Below are 19140 nucleotides of genomic sequence, written 5' to 3'. Positions count from 1 at the left end.
TAAGTAACAATGGCGAATGGAAGGGAGAATGAATAATCGTCTGGCGCTCAATTTCTATTAAAGTTCGACTTCGATTTTACTGCAATTTGCCCCTTCTTATTTGAAGATGATTAGTGAGATTTCTTTTGTTGCAAATTTTGTTTTATTAGGCGTTGTCGTGGATTGCATTAGCATGAGTCCGTGGGCTTTAATTTTCCCAGGATTAGACCTTTAGGTTGGTTTGTTTTATTCTTTTGTCTCTACAAGTATTTATCTTTGCATTTGGTCTTAAATTAACGATTAACTGATATTGAAATTATGGGTTTAATATAAAAACTAGGTTTAGGAAAATAAAATGTGTTAGTTTCCTTGGTTGTTCTAGTTTTTATCTCATATTGATACCCAGTTTTATTATATTGATAGTGAATCATAAAAAAAAACTAGAGAATCTGTTTTTTTCTTCTTTTGTAAGAACTAGTATTTTACCCGTCGCGCGTTGCGGCGGCTTCATACGCGAAATGACAACGTATAGACTACAATCAACCAGACTCGTTTCTGAACTAAATTGACGTCAAAACGTATGATAGCTCAAATTTATACTGTCGAATCAAAACGTAGACCCGGTTTATTTTCAAACAAAGTTTACGTCAAAACGTACATAAAAAACATTTCAGAATTGACCCAACTCGTTTTCAAACAAAAATTACGTTAAAGCGTAGAAGAACTCGAATTTGTACAGATGTTAATATAAATAAAAGCGTAAGAAAATAGTTTTAGGGTAAGGTCGAAACTTTAGAAAGTAGAAGTTAGAGGGTTACCTATGACATTATAGTAAAGTGTAGAGGTAGGGTGGGTTATATGTAAAAAGTTTGAAGGTTAAAAAGAAGTTAGAAAGTATGGGTGTTTTTTTGTCAAGTTAAAAAGTAGAAGGCTGGTTTTTGTGTAGTTAGAAATTTGAGGGGGGAGTTTTATCAATTAAGAAAGTTAGGGTGAATTTTATAAAAATAGAAAGGTGGTCACCACCGACCTTTCATTTCCATATTATACTAGTATTTGTACTCGCGCGCGTTGCGGCGGCGTACCCGATTCGTTCCAAACTAAATTTTACGTGGTAACGTAGAGTAACCGGAATTTATACAATTGAATATAAACGTATTGTATTTTACGCCAAATAAAATCTACTTAAAATCTTTGTTGAAACATACATATGTGGCTGTTGAAAGAAATTTACATCGAAAGTTAGACCAAATTAAAGATAAAAATACTTACTCATCTTGCGATGCAGCGGGTTTTAAAGCCTTTTTTCTATTTATCTTTTAAATTATTTTAGTTGGTATGTAGATTCTTCTTAATATTTTAGCACAATTAATATTTGATACAACCGTATTGTTTGATGGGGTATTAAAAAACGGAACACAAAATATAAGAAGAAATTAAACAACACCGCTAATTAATAATGGGTAACTAATATATTATTAATTAACGATAATAAAAATACAAATTTATGATGCAAGTAAAAAAGAAGTCACATTATTTATCAAAACTACCTAACCAGGGGCGGACCTAGTGTAGTCCGAGGCGTAGCCCGGGCTATGGCTCAACTTTTATCCGGTAGTGTAAAAAAAAATCTTTTTTTCGATTTTTATACTAAGGACACCCCTCAACAACTAGGACACCCCTCAAAAAAAATTTTACAAACTGAAATTAAGCCCGAAAAATACTGATTATATTGGCCCAAATAACCATGGAAGGAAAACAAAGAAGAAAGATGAAGTTGGTAAAGTTTCTTTGTTAGCGTTGAAGTGAAATAAAAAAAAGTTGCAGGTTTTGATACAAGGAAGAAAGGTTTCTTGAGGAGTACATCTTGGGAAGATAAGTCTGAAAGTAAAAAGTTAATTTAATTTACCTTTCAATTCCAAAAAATACATTTTAATTATTTCTTTAAAGAAACAATTTAATATAACCTATTAGGTGGGGTTGGGATGAACTATTAAGGGATTTGTGTTGTGTATAAATATTGAGAAGCAGTTTCATTATATTCAACAATTAGTATGCCTTGTAGCGAAATTTGGTTTACAATCTTCTTGCTCCAACGCACAGTCTTCATTCTTTGCGTAATCAATCGGCCCCTTACGTAAAAATTAAAAATAAATCTAGCCCGGTCTAAAACCTAAAAACTTATTGTCAATATTGATTCATAAAACATAGCTCAAATGTGAAATGCTCAATATGGATTCATTGGCATAAATACTAATAACATTAAAAAAAATAGTTTATAAAATTTAATTCTTTAAGGCCTAAGTGTCTTTTTTTGGCTCGACCAGGGCACTTGATTTTCAAGATTGGCCCTGCCCCGTAATACAGGTAAAAAAAAATTCTCCATTCTATAAATTATATAAACACACGGTAAAAAAATTGGGATACCCTTGAATATTTCTTCTGATTCCGCCACTGTATCTAACTCAAAAAACCATGTGTTGTATCTTCCAAACTAAACTGTGTACAGAGCATTAGTTGAACTAAAAGCACCACCACCATTATCACCATTACCAACACACCACCAAACCACCACCACCAACAAACAGCCATCGTCAACACAACATAACCTGCTAGCAGCCACCGCCACCTAGCCGTCGCTACCATCACTGGACCACCATCATCTCCGTTTTAACGGTTACAAAATCACAGAAAATGAATATTAGGCGACGGGAACGGCCATGAACACACTCAGATATTTCTGTACTCTCTTCTCTCTCTATTATCACCATCATCCCCACCCCACCACCGCCTCCATGCCACCGTCTCTACTCTCTCTTCCAGCGAAGGTTTCTCTCTCTACAAATAAGAGAATTAAAAATAAGAAAATGGGTTCAAAGGTTGAAGGTTCTGTGCAAAAAGATTGAAGGAGTTATGGTAGATGTACTCTCTATCATCAGTGTACTGCTTTTTACCTTATTTATGAAAAGGGAAAAAAACACTGAAACAAAAGGAAATAGTATAATTTCCAAGTAAGGGTAAAACTGTAATTTTGGTCCAGCACCGACCTTCTTCTTTAATGTTATACTAGATTTTACCCGTGCCGCGCGTTGCGGTGGCAACATCACGTTTGTTACTTCGTTACACGCGTTACAATGATGACATTAACATGTGGTGCCCACGCGTGATGTGACACGTTTTTTACTTTATCACACGTTACGTTAGTAAAATTAACGTGGTTAGGTAAAGAGGAGTATAATGTATCGCATGTTGTAGTATAAAGTCGTAAAAGTAATTTAATCAAAAGAATTGAAGCGTTAGAGAAGCTGATGTGCCCATGTGTGACGTAACGCGATTTTGACGTTATTACACACGCGATGTTAGTGACATTAATGTGATTAGACATAGATAAAAGGAGTATAATGTCTCGCATGTTGTAGTGTAAAGTCGTTAAGTGATTTAATCAAAAAAATTAAAGTGTTAGAAAAGATGAGGTCTGAAGTTATCTAGTAGAGATAAATGAGGGGCCAAAGTTGTTAAATATCAAAAGTTACGGGTCAATGTGTCGATAATCTAAGAATCATTTTTTTTTGTCAAAGGAACCTTTCAATAAATTTTAATTTGAATATATATAGCTAGCGACACGACGCATTATGTGATGCGTTAACCATATGTAACTCAACGTAACCTATCTATTCATTTCGGTTACAGTGTATGATGAAGACATTAACGTGTGGTGTCCGTACGTGATATTACGTGTTTTTGACTTTGTTAAACACGTTACGATCGTGACCTTAATGTTATTAGATATAGATAATATAAAAAAGACTATATCTTGATCGTAAATTAAAATTTAAGTTAAATAATAACAAAGATAGCATGTTTAATTGATTTGATTATTATCATTTATTGATATTAATTGAAATGTGTAAATGAAAAAATCAAACTTCATATATGCATATATGCATGGAAGTGAAGGGGGTTATTGTAATATACTTGGAAGTGAAGGGTCTTTTTTCAAAAGTACATAACAAAATTGTTTTGGTCAGTTGGGTAATGCGACCTTTTGCTCACGTCATATATGCAGGCTTTTGTCGTCTTTTATCACAGACATTTCATTTTAATAGTTAACTAGGATTTTGCCCGACGTGCGTTGCGGCGGCGCGCGACGGGTAGAAACATATAGTAAGAGAAAACACGATTCGTAAAACGCGGTGCGTAAAAGACAATTACAAAAAAAGTGTAAATCACAAAGGTAGACACAAAGTGTAGAACACAATGCCAAAGACATTTCGAAAAAAACAAAGCATTGGCATTTGCAAAGTAGAAGTTGTAGTCTAGGGGTTACAATTGCAATTTTTTTAAAGTTTGGTGGGTGTAAAAATGGAGTAATAGTGCAAGGGGTAAAAAACCGAAGTCTAAAAAAGACAAAGTGTAAAAGTATAGGGGTGGTGGCGGAAATGTGTAAAAGATGAGATGGTGTTGGCGGAAATGTAAAAGAAGAGGGTTGGTGGCGTAACTGTGTAAGAGCTAAGGGGGTGATGGTGGAAAACCAAAATAGAGGGTTGGTGCTGGCAAAGTTTGAAAGATAGGGTTGTGGTTTTGGAAATTCAAAGTAGAAGGTTTGGGACTAAATTTGTCATTTTATGAAACTTTGAAGATACCAAAGTCAAGGGGCTAAAATTGCAACATCGTGAAAGTACGGGGGCAGGGAGGCAAAGCCGGTGGGAAACCCGAGCGCGTTGCGTCGCAAGTACATTGAAAACATCGAATAGATTAGTGGAAGCGTTATGTAATGCGTTAAACGTATTAAAACGCACATTTTGACGTATCGAATTTAACTCAATAGCATTGTAGCTGGATAAAAATGTAAAGAATATCGTATTTATATGTGACCCGACTCATACATAGGAAACGTACAAAAAGCATAAAATGTGTATTAAAGGAAAACTAACACGTGTAATCAAAAGTGAAATTCATATCAACGGAAAAAATTATACCTTAGCGTGTTGCGGTAGGGTCGAAACGCATAATTGAAAACGTACATAAAACAATCAAAAAACAAAATATATTTGACCTGACTTGTTCCCTAAAAAAAGTTTACATCGAAACATATACCAACTCGAATTTATACCGACATATAAATTTTAATATTCATAATACAACCCACGGGCGATGCGTCGTAGGCACGTTGCAAACAGATTAGTCCAAGCGCTATGTCATGCGCAAACCATATGAAAGCCCATGTCTTCACGTATTCAGTTCAACTCAATATATGGTTGAATCCAAACGTTTAGTTTTTTAAAAAAGAAATTAGCGAACGAAAATAATTAAAGAAAGCGATAAGCTAAAAATGTATAGATATACGGTACAACGATAAAGTTGAAACATTATAAACTTTTGAGATTAAACCTCAATAGTCTAATATTGCAATGTAATTGAAGTTTAACTTGGAAAGGAAATGGACTCAAAACCCAATTTAACAAAACTAAAAGCAAAGGGCCAAAATGTATTTTACTTAAAGTATGGGTGAAAAATTGAAGTTTAACTAACTTGGAAAGGAAAGAGACTCAATTGAAACGTAATTTAACAAAACTAAAAGCAAGGGTCAAAATGTACTTTACTCAAAGTATTGGTGAAAAGAGGAAATGTCGAAATGGACTCAAAACGTAATTTAACAAAACTAAAAGCAATGGGCCAAAATGTATTTATTCAAAGTATTATGTGAAAAAGGAAAATGGCAAATGCATGTCGGTTGCCTATGCCACCGGTTTTGTGTTTTAAATAAGTTTATAATTGAGATTTGATTTTATTATAATAGTCACATTTAAAATTCTTGTGTAATTACAAACAGGAAACGTAAATGTTGAAAGTAGGTGCTCCAAGCCTCCAACTGGACTTTAAAATAAAGGTATTCTAAATGGGCTGCATTTTATAGAATTTGGGCTGGAAGTTTGAAACAAAAACAAAGTAGTTGGTCGGTGGCGCATGCCACCGACTTTGTACTTTAAGACTTTAGGGTAATAGTTATGTTATATAAACTAGTCAAACTCTCCTAGGTTAAATGATCTAAGATTGAATTTAGATGAGTTCAACCTCGACTTAACTTATTTACACACTAACACTAGCATAGTAACATGCTTTAATATTAATATTCTTATTTCTTATTTTATTATTATTCACTAATGAGTGTTGTGTTATTTTTCAAACTAGTTGTTTACCATGCGCGCGCGTTGCGGCGCGCTAAACCAAATCGTTCTATAAGAATGACAAAACATGTCAAATAACAAAAAGTAACTCAAACTAAAACGTCACGTATTTTCGGTACCGGTTCAGCACCGGTATTCACCGATTTTTACCCTCAAATACAACCCCCGCCCAAGGGGCCACGCCGAAACCCAAGCCCAACCGGGGTGGTGACTTGGGCGTTTGTACCCAACCCACGACACAACCCCCGCCCCATACCCCATATTCTAATATTTCCTAGATCTTTTTTTTTTAAACACATAGCCGTTGGCCAACAGCTAGCCTAAACGGCTACTTGTCTTGGCCAATGAGATCCCGCAATGTCATCTTGATAGCCCCGCTCAACGCCCGGGCTGAAACCCCCGCCTAAGGGGCCACGCCGAAACCCAACCCACCCGGGGTGGTGAATTGGGCATTTGTACCCAACCCACGCCACAACCCCCGCCCCATACCCCATACCCCATATTCTAATATTTCCTAAATCTTTTTTTAAACACATAGCTGTTGGCAAACGGCTAACCCAAACGGCTACTTGTCTTGGCCAATGAGATCCAACCATGTCATTTTGATAGCCCCGCCCAACGCCCGAGCTGAAACCCCCGCCCAAGGGGCCATGCCGAAACCCAAGCTCACCCGGGGTGGTGACTTGGGCGTTTGTACCCAACCCACGACACAACCCCCGCCCCATACCACATATTCTAATATTTCATAGATTTTTTTAAACACATAGTCGTTGGCAAACGGCTAGCCCAAACGGCTACTTGTCTTGGCCAATGAGATCACGCCATGTCATCTTGATAGCCCCGCCCAACGTCCGGGCTGAAACCCCCGCCTAAGGGGCCACGCCGAAACCCAAGCCCACCCGAGGTGGTGACTTGGGCGTTTATACCCAACCCACGTCACAACCCCCGCCCCATACCCCATATTTTTATTTTTCCTAAATCACTATTCATTCAGTTCAATTTTTATTAGTATATATTTTTATTAGTATATAATATAATATAATATAATATAATATAATATAATATAATATAATATAATATAATATAATATAATATAATATAATATATAATATAATAATATATAATATAATATAATAAATAGGTGTACTCATATAAATATCAAGTTTTATTAAGACCCGGCAATTCCAACCCAAACAACTTATTAAAATGGGCTCATTTGGACCAAAAATATTACATCATGGGTAGGAGATTATATACAAGCGGGTTTAGATGGGCTGAAAGAAAAGATCTCGTGTGTGTGTCAGTCAGGATGGGTAAGGGGGTTTAAATGGATGCCAACACAAATCGATCCATCAATTTGGATTTAGGAACGACTGACGCACGCCAAGGAAGGAGATAAACAAGTTCATCTTCCTCAATCGATCCATCAATTCGCAACTCATTTTCCGAACGAGGATTAGGGTTTCTGAGAAGGTATTTCCGCTAATCTCTTTCGTTCTTGTAGATTAGGTTTCAAAGTAATGTGATGCTATGATTACTGTTTTGAAAATCAAGTATGTGTTTTAGATATAGTTTTGTTCTTATTATTATGTATTCGCATAGATTAGATATAATAAGCATGTATTATGTGATGTGAAAAGGGGTACAATTTGAGTCTGTCACAACAGTTACTAAGGTAGTGCACATTTACAACTGAAATTGCAACAAGATCTTGTATCAGTCATGAAATTAATAGTATAGGTTTGATATCATTCTTGATTTGAATGTCTACAGGTTTAATCAAATGATTTGTTTTAATGTTTTCTTGATATTAATTGAGAATCAGCAATGAAGGTTCTTTTTTGTGTTCGACAAAAATTAGTTAATTATTGTTTGTTAATTTGTTTTACTGTCAGAATGAACGACAAATTAGCTTCGATTAAGAATGTATATGACTTTTATTTTCAGTTTTTAACAGTGAGTTAAGACTTTTATAGCTGTTTTTTCCAGCCAATAATTTGGATTAAGTTGTATTCTTGCTGTAAATTGAGACTTTCATTCCTTGCATTCCATTCTTCAATCGTGTTCCTCAAAGCGATACTTGGATTCATATCCGTTGACTTTAATTCTGTTAATGTCAAAGGGCAGATCAGCTTTCTTCCATTTTCTTTGCATTCATTGAACCATTTGTCAATGGCTTCTCCTTCAAATGTTTGGCCGTTTTCTAGGGTTACAGGGTCTTTCATAATTTGTTTCGAAAGCGGGCATATGAAGGCATCATAAGTAGGCTCTATATGTTGTCTTTCATATTGAAAATTGTCATCAAGATCATAGCTTCCAGCCATTAAGATTCTTTCTACACTGCACCGAAATTTTCATTTCATTCTTAAAATGGACTTAATCAATAGCTTTTTTAACAAACAGTTGGTCTTCAGCATCTACATAGGAAGTCTGTTGCATATAGCAAGAGATTGTGCATCTGACAGACAAACAATTGGTAATGAACTTAATGAATAGCTTTTTTTTAACAAACAGCATCTGTTAATAGAAATTAAAGTAGATGAAAAAGGAAGCAACTTTAATTCAAGAAAGCTTATATAAGACTGAAATAAAGTGATAAGAACTTGAAATTGAAAGATAAAATTGATAGAATAATCCAATTCGAGAAGGATTAGATCTCCGATTACAAAGGTATAAAAACCGTAATTTTTTATAAATAAACATCCACACCATCAGCCTAAATCTCTAAGAACTTATAAAAACAAAAGGTAAAACTGTCCCATGATTTACTCCTCTATTTCTGGTAACTAAATTATTGAGGTTGACCCGAGTTGACCCATGATTCAAAATATGAATCTACTCCATAACTGTATTGGGTTTGACCCAATTAATTCTGCGGGTTAACCAGGATTGTATCAATACATCCCGGCCGATGAAACGACTTGTCCTCAAGTCGGAAAGACGGAAAATTGTTGTACCAGGCAATAAGCCATTCTATGGTTGCCGAGATCTGTCCCTCCACTAATCTTCTAGTCGAATGCTTCCAGAAATCACGAGCTTTAACAGCGATGGTAGAGTTGAGACCTATATCAAACCAATAAGCAGTCACTTTGTTATGTGCAAGTGGGCCAACTCCCACTCGATGAGGGTAATGGTAACCTCTGTTCCCAATTTTCCACATATCTGGATCATTCCGTCCACCATGTTTAGCCCATTTATTAGTTTGAGCAGCCCATGAAGTCATGTGAACAAGAGATAATTTGGTACGCAACAACTTCATGGGAATTTGATTTTTTTCCAAATCTCCAATCTGGAATAGGACGCTATCTCTTACCTTCAATCGAACACCGCCTTTGATTCTATAAACACCATCGTTGATCTTCAATTGACCACCCAAGACGTGCTCAAATCGATCTTCGTCGACACTATCAGGATCTTCCTCTTTGACCGGATCTGGGAATGCCCGTGAGGTTCATCCTCGGGTTCCTTGGTTAATTGTGTTTGTCTTGCTAGCCAAGCTTCCCTAATCGCTGCAATATCATTCTTCAGGGATAACAAGGAATCGAGTTTTTCTGAAATGATGTCCAATTGCGCAGCAATTGAATCGTGATCAATTTCGCTGCCTCCGATCTGGTTGCTCCGGGTCTGCACCCTCGGGATTCCCGGCAATGGAACCATTGATAAGAACTTGAAATTGAAAGATAAAATTGATAGAATAATCCAATTCGAGAAGGATTAGATCTCCGATTACAAAGGTATAAAAACCGTAATTTTTTATAAATAAACATCCACACCATCAGCCTAAATCTCTAAGAACTTATAAAAACAAAAGGTAAAACTGTCCCATGATTTACTCCTCTATTTCTGGTAACTAAATTATTGAGGTTGACCCGAGTTGACCCATGATTCAAAATATGAATCTACTCCATAACTGTATTGGGTTTGACCCAATTAATTCTGCGGGTTAACCAGGATTGTATCATAAAGCTACTACTAGAGTTGGAAACGTGTGTGTGTGTATATATATATATATATATATATATATATATATATAGAGGGAGAGAGAGAGAGAGAGTGTGTACTATACAAAATGGCTTAACGTACGCTATGTACGCGATGGTGAATTCGCATGTTATAAAATAGCAGGATGAAATCGCATGTGATAATTTTTGATGAAATCGCATGTTTTTTTGTAACAATTTCGCATGTGATAATTTTGATGAAATCGCATGTTGGTTTTTTGTAACAATTTCACATGTGGTAATTTTAATGAAATCGCATGTTAAAAAACCAACATGCGAAATTGTTACAAAAAATCAACATGCGATTTCAATGTGGGTTGAAGATCTGACGGTTGAGATGATCGCGTACGTAATGTAGGATAAGGGCATTTGTACGTTAACCTAACCCTATATATATATGTGTGTGTGTGTGTGTGTGTTAAAAAACCAACATGCGAAATTGTTACAAAAAATCAACATGCGATTTCAATGTGGGATGAAGATCTGACGTCTGAGATGATCGCGTACGTAATGTAGGATAAGGGCATTTGTACGTTAACCTAACCCTATATATGTGTGTGTGTGTTAAAAAACCAACATGCGAAATTGTTACAAAAAATCAACATGCGATTTCAATGTGGGATGAAGATTTGACGGCTGAGATGGTCGCGTACGTAATGTAGGATAAGGGCATTTGTACGTTAACCTAACCCTATATATGTGTGTGTGTGTGTTACCTTCAATTTTTGATAGTTGAGTGTAAATTTCACAAAGGTAATCAATCACCACAGCCTCAGAAAGGGGATATATGTAAATAGTCATTGTAAAAAAGTAAAAAAAAAAAGACTAACTGTCGTCTTTTTATTAAATTTAGGTCACAAATTCTTCCTCATTCAAAACCTTCACCCCCAACTTCCAAGCCCGAATTTCAAAATTCAATCACAGATTCACTCTAAAATCGACAAATAATTGATCAAGATGCCGCAAGTGAGGATCATAGCGAAGAATTTCATGGATATGGTGGCTTCATTACCCGCCATGAAGCTTGACAAGTTATATGATAATCCCTTCATCTGTGAAGCCATTCTAAGGTAATTATTATTAGTATTATCTCTATACATCGTATTAACTTTATAGGGTAAGGTTCATTTGAGAAAAAAATTAATGTGAGAAAAAAAAGAAGAAAGGGCATATTAGTAAAATACTATTTCATTTATAACTCATATCATTAATTTTTCTCTCTTTAATTAATTAGTCAACTAATCATTAATTATCCTACATATAATCTACAAAACCTACACATATTAAAATTTTCCTACATATACCCTACACATTATAGAATTTTATCCTACACAGTCGAAATTTATCCTACACACCTCGAAATATATTTTACACAACTCGTAATTTATCATACACAACTAGTAATTTATTCTACAATTTAAATTAAGTTGTTTTTTTTTTAATTTGGAAAAAAGTATATATTTTGAAAAGGATTTACAAATTTAATTTAGCTAGTTATTAAAGGGGAAGAATACAAATTAATGATTTATGTAAGTTTACCAATATACCCTTATATTAAAATTAAATACAAATATTCAATGAAGTAAAATGAAGCATTCTTATTGGTTGAAACTTGTTCTTTTTTCTTCTTACAAAAAAATTCTTCTCACTTGAATCTTCCACTAACTTTATATTCATCATATATATATATATATATATATATATGAATAATAGAGATGAGTGTTTATTGGATGAAAATCTTGACAGATCTTTGCCACCATTGGCGAAGAAGTATGTTCTCCAGATGCTGTATATAGATGTTGCTGTGACAGACACTTTGTTGCAAGAGTGGGTTCTTGCTGATGGTGCTTCAAAGCATAAAGTTGCTGTTGATAGATTAATTCAGTTGAGAGTCTTTACTGAAGTTGTTGACAGGTACATTTTTTCCATTTGTTTGAGTCACATCTTTTGATGGATTAGATTCTTTGATACTCGTTGATTTTGAAATTCGAAGGTTGAATTAGGTTCTTATGTTTTAAGGATGAACACTACTCCCTGTAGGCTGTAGTAATTGCATTAGTTTCCCAAAACACTGAGGTCGTTTTCTCTAGGGGTGTGAATTTTTGACACGATCTGAAACACCACGCGAACCTAACACGATTTAATAAATTAATAAATATTATATTTATGATGGACTGAATTTTGTCTGCAGGAAAAAGGAGACCACTTACTTGTTAAACCAGAAGTTCCGGATGAACCTCCGGGAGCATATTATTCGCGGGTAAGTTATAAATGCTCATTGGTGATTCTCATTTGCCTATTTTGGCATCTTGCTACTTAGTGATTCCGCACTTGTAGTGGTGTACCGCCACGAGAACCTATGGCTGCAAATATAACCGTACGGCTCCCAAGCTTGGAGGATCTAGACAACTATGCAGCTCAACAATGGGAGGTATACCGTACACAACATAGCCGAATTTTTTTTATATATCATGTTTACGTTACTTTCCTTCCCTTCGGTAAGTAGTTGATTTCTACCTTCTAGAACGTTTACCACTGAGTTTGTGAACACAATATTTTGGTTTCTACCTTTAATCATTTTTGCAGCTCTGGTTTATTCACTTTCATGACTTGCTATTGTGGCAATCTAGTGTTTCTTGCTGCATCTCATAAACTCTGCGGAAGCTGAGGTTACGACGAAAAGCATCAGCCCTTCAATGATGAAAGTCTTCCAACGAGGCCTTTTAAGTCAAAGGTATGATTATTGCTGTGCGGGTCATATTGAATACTGATTTTATCTTTTAACACTATGGATTCTGACATATTAAGGTTGATCCACATTTCCACAGAGACAAAGAAGGTCCGAGGCTTACTGAAAGTGGTTTCCAGTTTTTGGTATGACAATTATGTAGCTGTAATGCTATATAAATATTAATACTCTGTATTATATTGTATTAAATTTAATTATCATTTGTTTTTCCTTGCAGCTAATGGATACCAATGCACAACTCTGGTATATCATCAGGGAGTATATCAGTAATTCAGAGGTATTCATTCCCGATACTTCCTATCATATCGGATCATTTGGTTGATCCAATTATTATATTTATAACTAGTAAATTTCCCCGCGCTATGTGGCGGGTCCAAATATAAAGTAACTCGGATTTGTATAGTAAAGACCTGAATCGTTTGTGAACAAAAGTTACGTCAAAACGTAGATAAACATAAGATGTACTAAAAAATAAGCACGGAAATGTATTATATATGGCCTGACTTATTTGTGAAAGAAATTTACGTCGAACACCAACCTGAGCTAATAAGAAAAAAACATGTTTTTTAAAGTTAAAATGGTGCCGCGTGTTGCGGTGGCGCCGAAACATAAAGTAAGTCGAATTTATAAAGCCTAACGAAAACATATTATATTTGACCCGACTTCTTGTAAAACAAAATTTATGCCGAAACGTAGATCAACTGAAAACGTACAAAAAAACATACTATATCTGAGCCTGCCCATTTTCAAAGAAACGCAATCAACGTGAATTTATACCAACACGTACATAAATATAAGCATGTAAAAAATGATTATAAAGTTTTTAGAAAGTTGAAGGGTTGTAAGTGCCGATATTAAATGTTGAAGGCTAAAGGCTAAAACAAACAAAAACTTACTAAAAGACAAAAAAAAGAGTTAAATGCCATTTTAGTCCCTGTGGTTTGGGCCATTTTGCCAGTTTAGTCCAAAGGTTTGAAGTGTTGCCATTTTAGTCCAAATAGTTTCAAACGTTGCCATTTTAGTCCGTTGGGTTAACTCCATCCATTTTTTCTGTTAACTAGAAGAGCAATTCGGTCATTTTATATGTGATTCTGTTAACTAGAAGGGATATTGTTATCATGACGAACCAAACAGATACCAACATCATCGGCACCAATATTGTTTTGTTTCTATTGGAACTGGTATTTGTTTTTATCGACATTGGTACTGGTATTGTTATTAACGGAACCGGTACCGGTATTCGTTTTTATGGTTTTCAATATAAAACACATTCTTTTGCGTATATCATGACTTTAAACCAAGTGTCTGTACCATACCGATACCATCACGAACCCAACTGATACCGACCGAATCTCTGCCACAACGTGCGGGGAAATCTTGCTAGTTTCTAAAACAAACGAGCTGTCTGTTGATGTTTTTTCGATTTTACCATATATATTTAAACCTTTTATGAACAGGATAGAGGTGTGGATTCAGCAGATCTCATCTCATTTCTGCTTGAACTTAGCTTTCATGTTACTGGCGAGGTATCCGATCTTTCACATATATGAAACATGGTTGATACATATTTATTGAGGAGTTGATATCTATAACTTGTGCACAGGCGTATAACGTGAACACTTTAGATGATATACAAAGGACAACAGTTAAAGACCTTGCAGACTTGGGCCTCATCAAACTCCAGCAGGTGAATGCTTCTATATTTTCAAATAGTTTAAATTTTATCGTATGCGTGTTTATGAGTTATGACTTCTCTATATTGGTATCTCTAGGGGAGGAAAGACAGTTGGTTCATTCCAACTAAACTGGCTACAAACCTCTCTATAAGCCTGTCGGATGCGTCATCAAGGAAACAGGTAACTTTCCCAAATTTGTAAAAGAGTAAATTGCCATTTTCATCCCTGAGGTTTGTCTTTCTGCATCTGGATCCAAAAGGTTTGAAATATTGCCATTTTCATCCGGCTAGTTAACTCCATCCATTTTTCCCTGTTAAATCAGGGGTATTTTGTCTTTTTTTATCTAGTAAGGATATTTTGAATACTTGTATAATGCTAAATGCTTGTACATAAAGTGAAAAAGACCAAAAGGTAACAAAAAAGACGAAAATACCCCTGACTTAACAGGGAAAAAAGATAAGTTAACAAGCCGGATGAAAATGGCAAGATTTCAAACCGTTTGGATCCAGATGCAGAATAATAAACCTTTGGTCGAAAGTCGCAAAACTGGCCAAACCTCAGGGACGAAAATGGCATTTACGCTTTACAAAATTTGATGAAGTCATCCGGACAAATTTCAGGGATATGTTGTGGTGGAAACAAACTTCAGGCTATACGCCTACTCCACCTCTAAGCTACATTGTGAAATCTTGAGGCTCTTTGCCAGGTACTCATTACGCTATTTCCGTATATTTATGTTCTATTAGCAGTAGAATATTGTCGATCTCTCTCTCTCTCTCTGCTGACTGTTAAGGTTTACTTTTGTGCAGGGTAGAATATCAACTTCCAAACCTTATTGTAGGATCCATTACAAAAGAGAACTTATACAAAGCCTTTCAAAATGGCATTACAGCCGATCAGGCAAGTATAAAATACGCACACATACATACATACATGCGTATGTGTATACATCGAGGGCCGTTCTATACGGAACGCATTTTAAGTAGAGAACTGCAAGAACCGTGACAACCACATAAGCTCTTTACTTATTAGTTATTACTTTATCTGTATATATAACCGCCTTTCTTTCTCTCTCCCACTATATCTGTAGAGCACTTTCTAAAAGTGCTTACGCTTGCCCGGTTCCCTACTAAAATTGATTCTGTAATGAATGCTCTCTATCGTTGTTGGGCGTATTGGGTGGTTTGTCTAATGTATGTTTTCTTGTTGAAATAGTTTGTAACCCTAATCCACAGTTGTCAATAGCGGCTACAGCGCGCTACGTAGCGATGCGCCCATATGGCGCTATAGGGTGTTTAGCGACAAATAGTGACTAAATCTGTAATTTTTTTATTTGTTATTCTTTACAAAATATAAATAGCGATGCCAATTAGGTTTTTTTATTTTTGTTTCAAGATTGAAAAGTAGTGTATTTGGATGAAATATACATGTAAAAATAGCATATTTGGATAAAATATACATGCAAGACATTTCTTAAATTTTCTATCACTTTATCGCTTAACATGAAATAGTGGGCGCTATTTTGTCGCTATCGCTACGTAGCATATTGGTAGCCTTGTCCTATTTACCGCTAATCGCTATTGGCAACTATGCCCTAATCTTAGTATTATAATTTATAAATATAAATAGCTGTCTAGGCATTGTAATTTCTTATCACCTCAATAGTAAATCAAACCCTAGTTACAGCCGTGAATGTAGGTTAGGTTAGACCGAACCACGTAAATCCCTTGTGTTTTTTCTTCTGTTTTAGTGTTTGTGCGCGAGCACGAGTGTTCCTGTTTCGGAGCTGTCGCCGCCGCCATAATCAGTTTGTCTCCGCCACTCAACAGCAGGGCATGCTGGTTAACTGTTGGGGGTTTGACTAGTATAAGTTCGATGTTAACACAAAAGAAAGGAACTTTCTTTAAATCCAGTTTAGAAACTTGAGAAACTGCAGTGCCCTTTTATAGGATATTGGTATGTCGAAAATTATCTGCATGCATGGCGCACGTCCATCGGTTAAGACTAGGCCTGGCAAAAGTAACCCGTCCAGCTTAGTTTGGGTCAATATGGGTCATAATAGTAATTTTTTGGGTTGATCTGGGTCTATTATAAACTTTGATGGGTTAAAATGGGTTAGATAAAAAAGATGACAAACCTGGAACGGGTTAGAACGGGTCAAGATAAAAAATGGAATGGGTGAATTAGGGTTGAACCTCAAAACAGAACGGGTCTCTGGGTGAAGAATGGAGGCTGAAAATCTTAAATCTTCTCTGCTTAATCTCGCTTATGAAATCATCGATTCGTTCTGAATAATCTCAGCCATAACCGTCTTCTACATTGTTCCCGTCTCTAACCCTAGAGGTAAACTTTTTGATCTATTTTTTTAGAATCTTTACATCTATCTCATCCTTGCTCACCAATTGTTTGTTGAATTGCCTAAATGAAACTAGAACTTGAAGTGTTTGGGGAAGACGAACAGTTTACATCGATTTCACCTATTTCGATGTATTTCAAAATAGATATATTTCAATGTTCTGTTTTGTTTTTGTGTGTTTCGAAGTCCGATCCCATCATGCATCGAAATACATTGGATTTTCCTTTTAAAATTTCGAAATAGAGGTATTTCGATGTTTTTGGAGTGTCATAGTGTTTCAAATTGGATCTGTTGTGTTTCAAACAAGGAGTTGCATCAAAATAGAATTTGGTTTGATATATGATAACACTGTTTCGATGTCTCTAGGGCTGTTCGAGCGATTTGAACGACCCTAGATGTCTCCTTAACTGCTTCTTTGTATTTCGATAAACTGTATGATCCCTTGTCAACACATGTTCAGTCAACATCCAATCTGTAACATACAAGCACTCAATTTGCATTTTCAATCCATAATTTACTTGCCATTTTACAATCTGGATGTGATTCATTTTGGTTATATTCTACACATCTGTGAGTGGGTAACTGGGTGAGTGTGCACAATTGAATGTTTGTGGCATAATTGTTTTCCCTTTGAATGCTTGTCTATTGACTGTGGCTCTGAAGCCATGTCCCCTGTACCCTTTTAATTGTTCAGGCCTGGTCAAATTGCGTTTGAGCCGAGGACGGGATTTGGCAGTGATGCTGTAAGTTTAAGTGGTTGGGGAACGGGTCAAAAGGAGTAATTTTTTGGTCAAATTGTGACTCACTTTTTGTTCAAAAGTTTTAGTTTTTTTTTTAATAATAATTAACGTGTCAAGTATGATCAACAAAGTTATATTCTTAAAAAAAAAAAAGCTGACCCGACCCAACCCGAAACCCGTTCCGACCCGGACCCGAACCAAAACAACCCTTTTTTATAATTGACCCGTTTTGACCCATGACCCAACCCGACCCGACCCGTTTGCCAGGTCTAGTTAAGACTGTGACAGTTCAGAAATAGTCTTTAACTGTTTTACCCGAATGTTTTATTCTGTAGGGGTAATCTAATTTCTTTCCGGTTATGCAGATAATTTCATTTCTTCAGCAGAATGCTCATCCTCGTGTTGCCGAAAGAGTGCCATCTGTACCAGAAAACGTCACGGATCAGGTTCCCCATCACCTTTACTCTATTTATTTCACGGCAAAGTTATATCGAAAATTCTTTTTTTTTATACTTATACAAGCACCTAGTGAACCAGAATCATATGATCACTAATCTGTAATGATGACCATCGGTTAAGTAAGAAATCTTGAAAACATAAATAAAGCAACTATATGAAACGCTCGGACGTTTATGGCCGATAATGCACCCGCAACTCCGTAAGCTCCTCTTCAAATGCTGTTGATTGACTTTTACTAATTGGTTATTAATATTCATTACAGATTAGGCTATGGGAATCGGATCTTAATAGGGTCGAGATGACGCCAGCTCATTTCTTTGATGACTTCCCATCAAGGGTAAGAAAAAGGATCAAATTCATATATATCCGTTTCTTTAAATACATTTTATGATATGACCATTATGCCCTTCACTTTCTCTTTACACTTCAAACTCATACTAATGCTAGTTTTGAGGGAAAGATATAAATTTCATGAATTCAAAAACGGATATATTTGATAATGTAATTGATATAATTTTATACCAAGTTTTAATGGGCATATCACACACTGCCAAATGGTAGGTGTTTCTGGTATGTCTTTGTTTATAATTTTTATTTGCCCCTGTAGGACATGTTTGAAGCAGCCTGCGATTTCGCAAGAGAATTCAGCAGTTTGCTATGGGAAGACTCGAAAAAGATGCGCCTTATAGTGAAATCCGAAATCTATGGGCACATGAAAGATCATCTCAGCCGTCAAAAATAGCTTCAGCATTCAACTGTTGGTTTTTTCGGTAACCAAAGAGAGTTTAAATTGCAAACTCGATTCACTGTTATATATTGTTTAATTTTTTCAGTGTCTCCCCTACTTTAATGATATAATCATAAGGATTTAGATACAATAACCGGTAATGATTTTAGATATGTATTTGGTTTGCGGTGTTTTTTTATTGACCGAGAGATTGGCAACACACTAAGCGATACAGGTTCCATTATGAAATGATGCATACCAAAACCGA

At 35.7% G+C, this 19140-nt stretch overlaps 1 protein-coding gene across 2 annotated transcripts; it reads left to right on the top strand.

The window, feature by feature from the left end:
- Window positions 1-7417: 7417 nt before the first annotated feature.
- On the top strand, window positions 7418-19092 carry LOC110926314 (general transcription and DNA repair factor IIH subunit TFB2). Of its 2 annotated transcripts, none has more exons than XM_022170061.2 (16): window positions 7418-7637; window positions 11019-11235; window positions 11912-12079; window positions 12357-12425; window positions 12503-12596; window positions 12796-12899; window positions 12994-13039; window positions 13132-13191; window positions 14372-14440; window positions 14518-14601; window positions 14687-14770; window positions 15211-15296; window positions 15400-15490; window positions 18052-18132; window positions 18408-18482; window positions 18753-19092. In XM_022170061.2, exons 2-16 carry the CDS (start codon window positions 11123-11125, stop codon window positions 18885-18887), a joined length of 1359 nt encoding a protein of 452 aa, XP_022025753.1. In that variant the 5' UTR covers window positions 7418-7637; window positions 11019-11122; the 3' UTR covers window positions 18888-19092. The 2 variants fall into 2 exon arrangements, 1 of the variants encoding a protein (XP_022025753.1); XR_004885991.1 differs by having other exon boundaries at window positions 7423-7637; window positions 15400-16933; window positions 18753-18982.
- The last annotated feature ends 48 nt before the right edge of the window (window positions 19093-19140 follow it).

The sequence above is a fragment of the Helianthus annuus genome, chromosome 17 (genome assembly GCF_002127325.2).
Source record: "Helianthus annuus cultivar XRQ/B chromosome 17, HanXRQr2.0-SUNRISE, whole genome shotgun sequence".
Taxonomy (NCBI): Eukaryota; Viridiplantae; Streptophyta; class Magnoliopsida; order Asterales; family Asteraceae; genus Helianthus; species Helianthus annuus.
The sequence above is the reverse complement of the archived record's forward strand: the minus strand, read 5'-3'. Positions and strand labels throughout refer to the sequence as shown.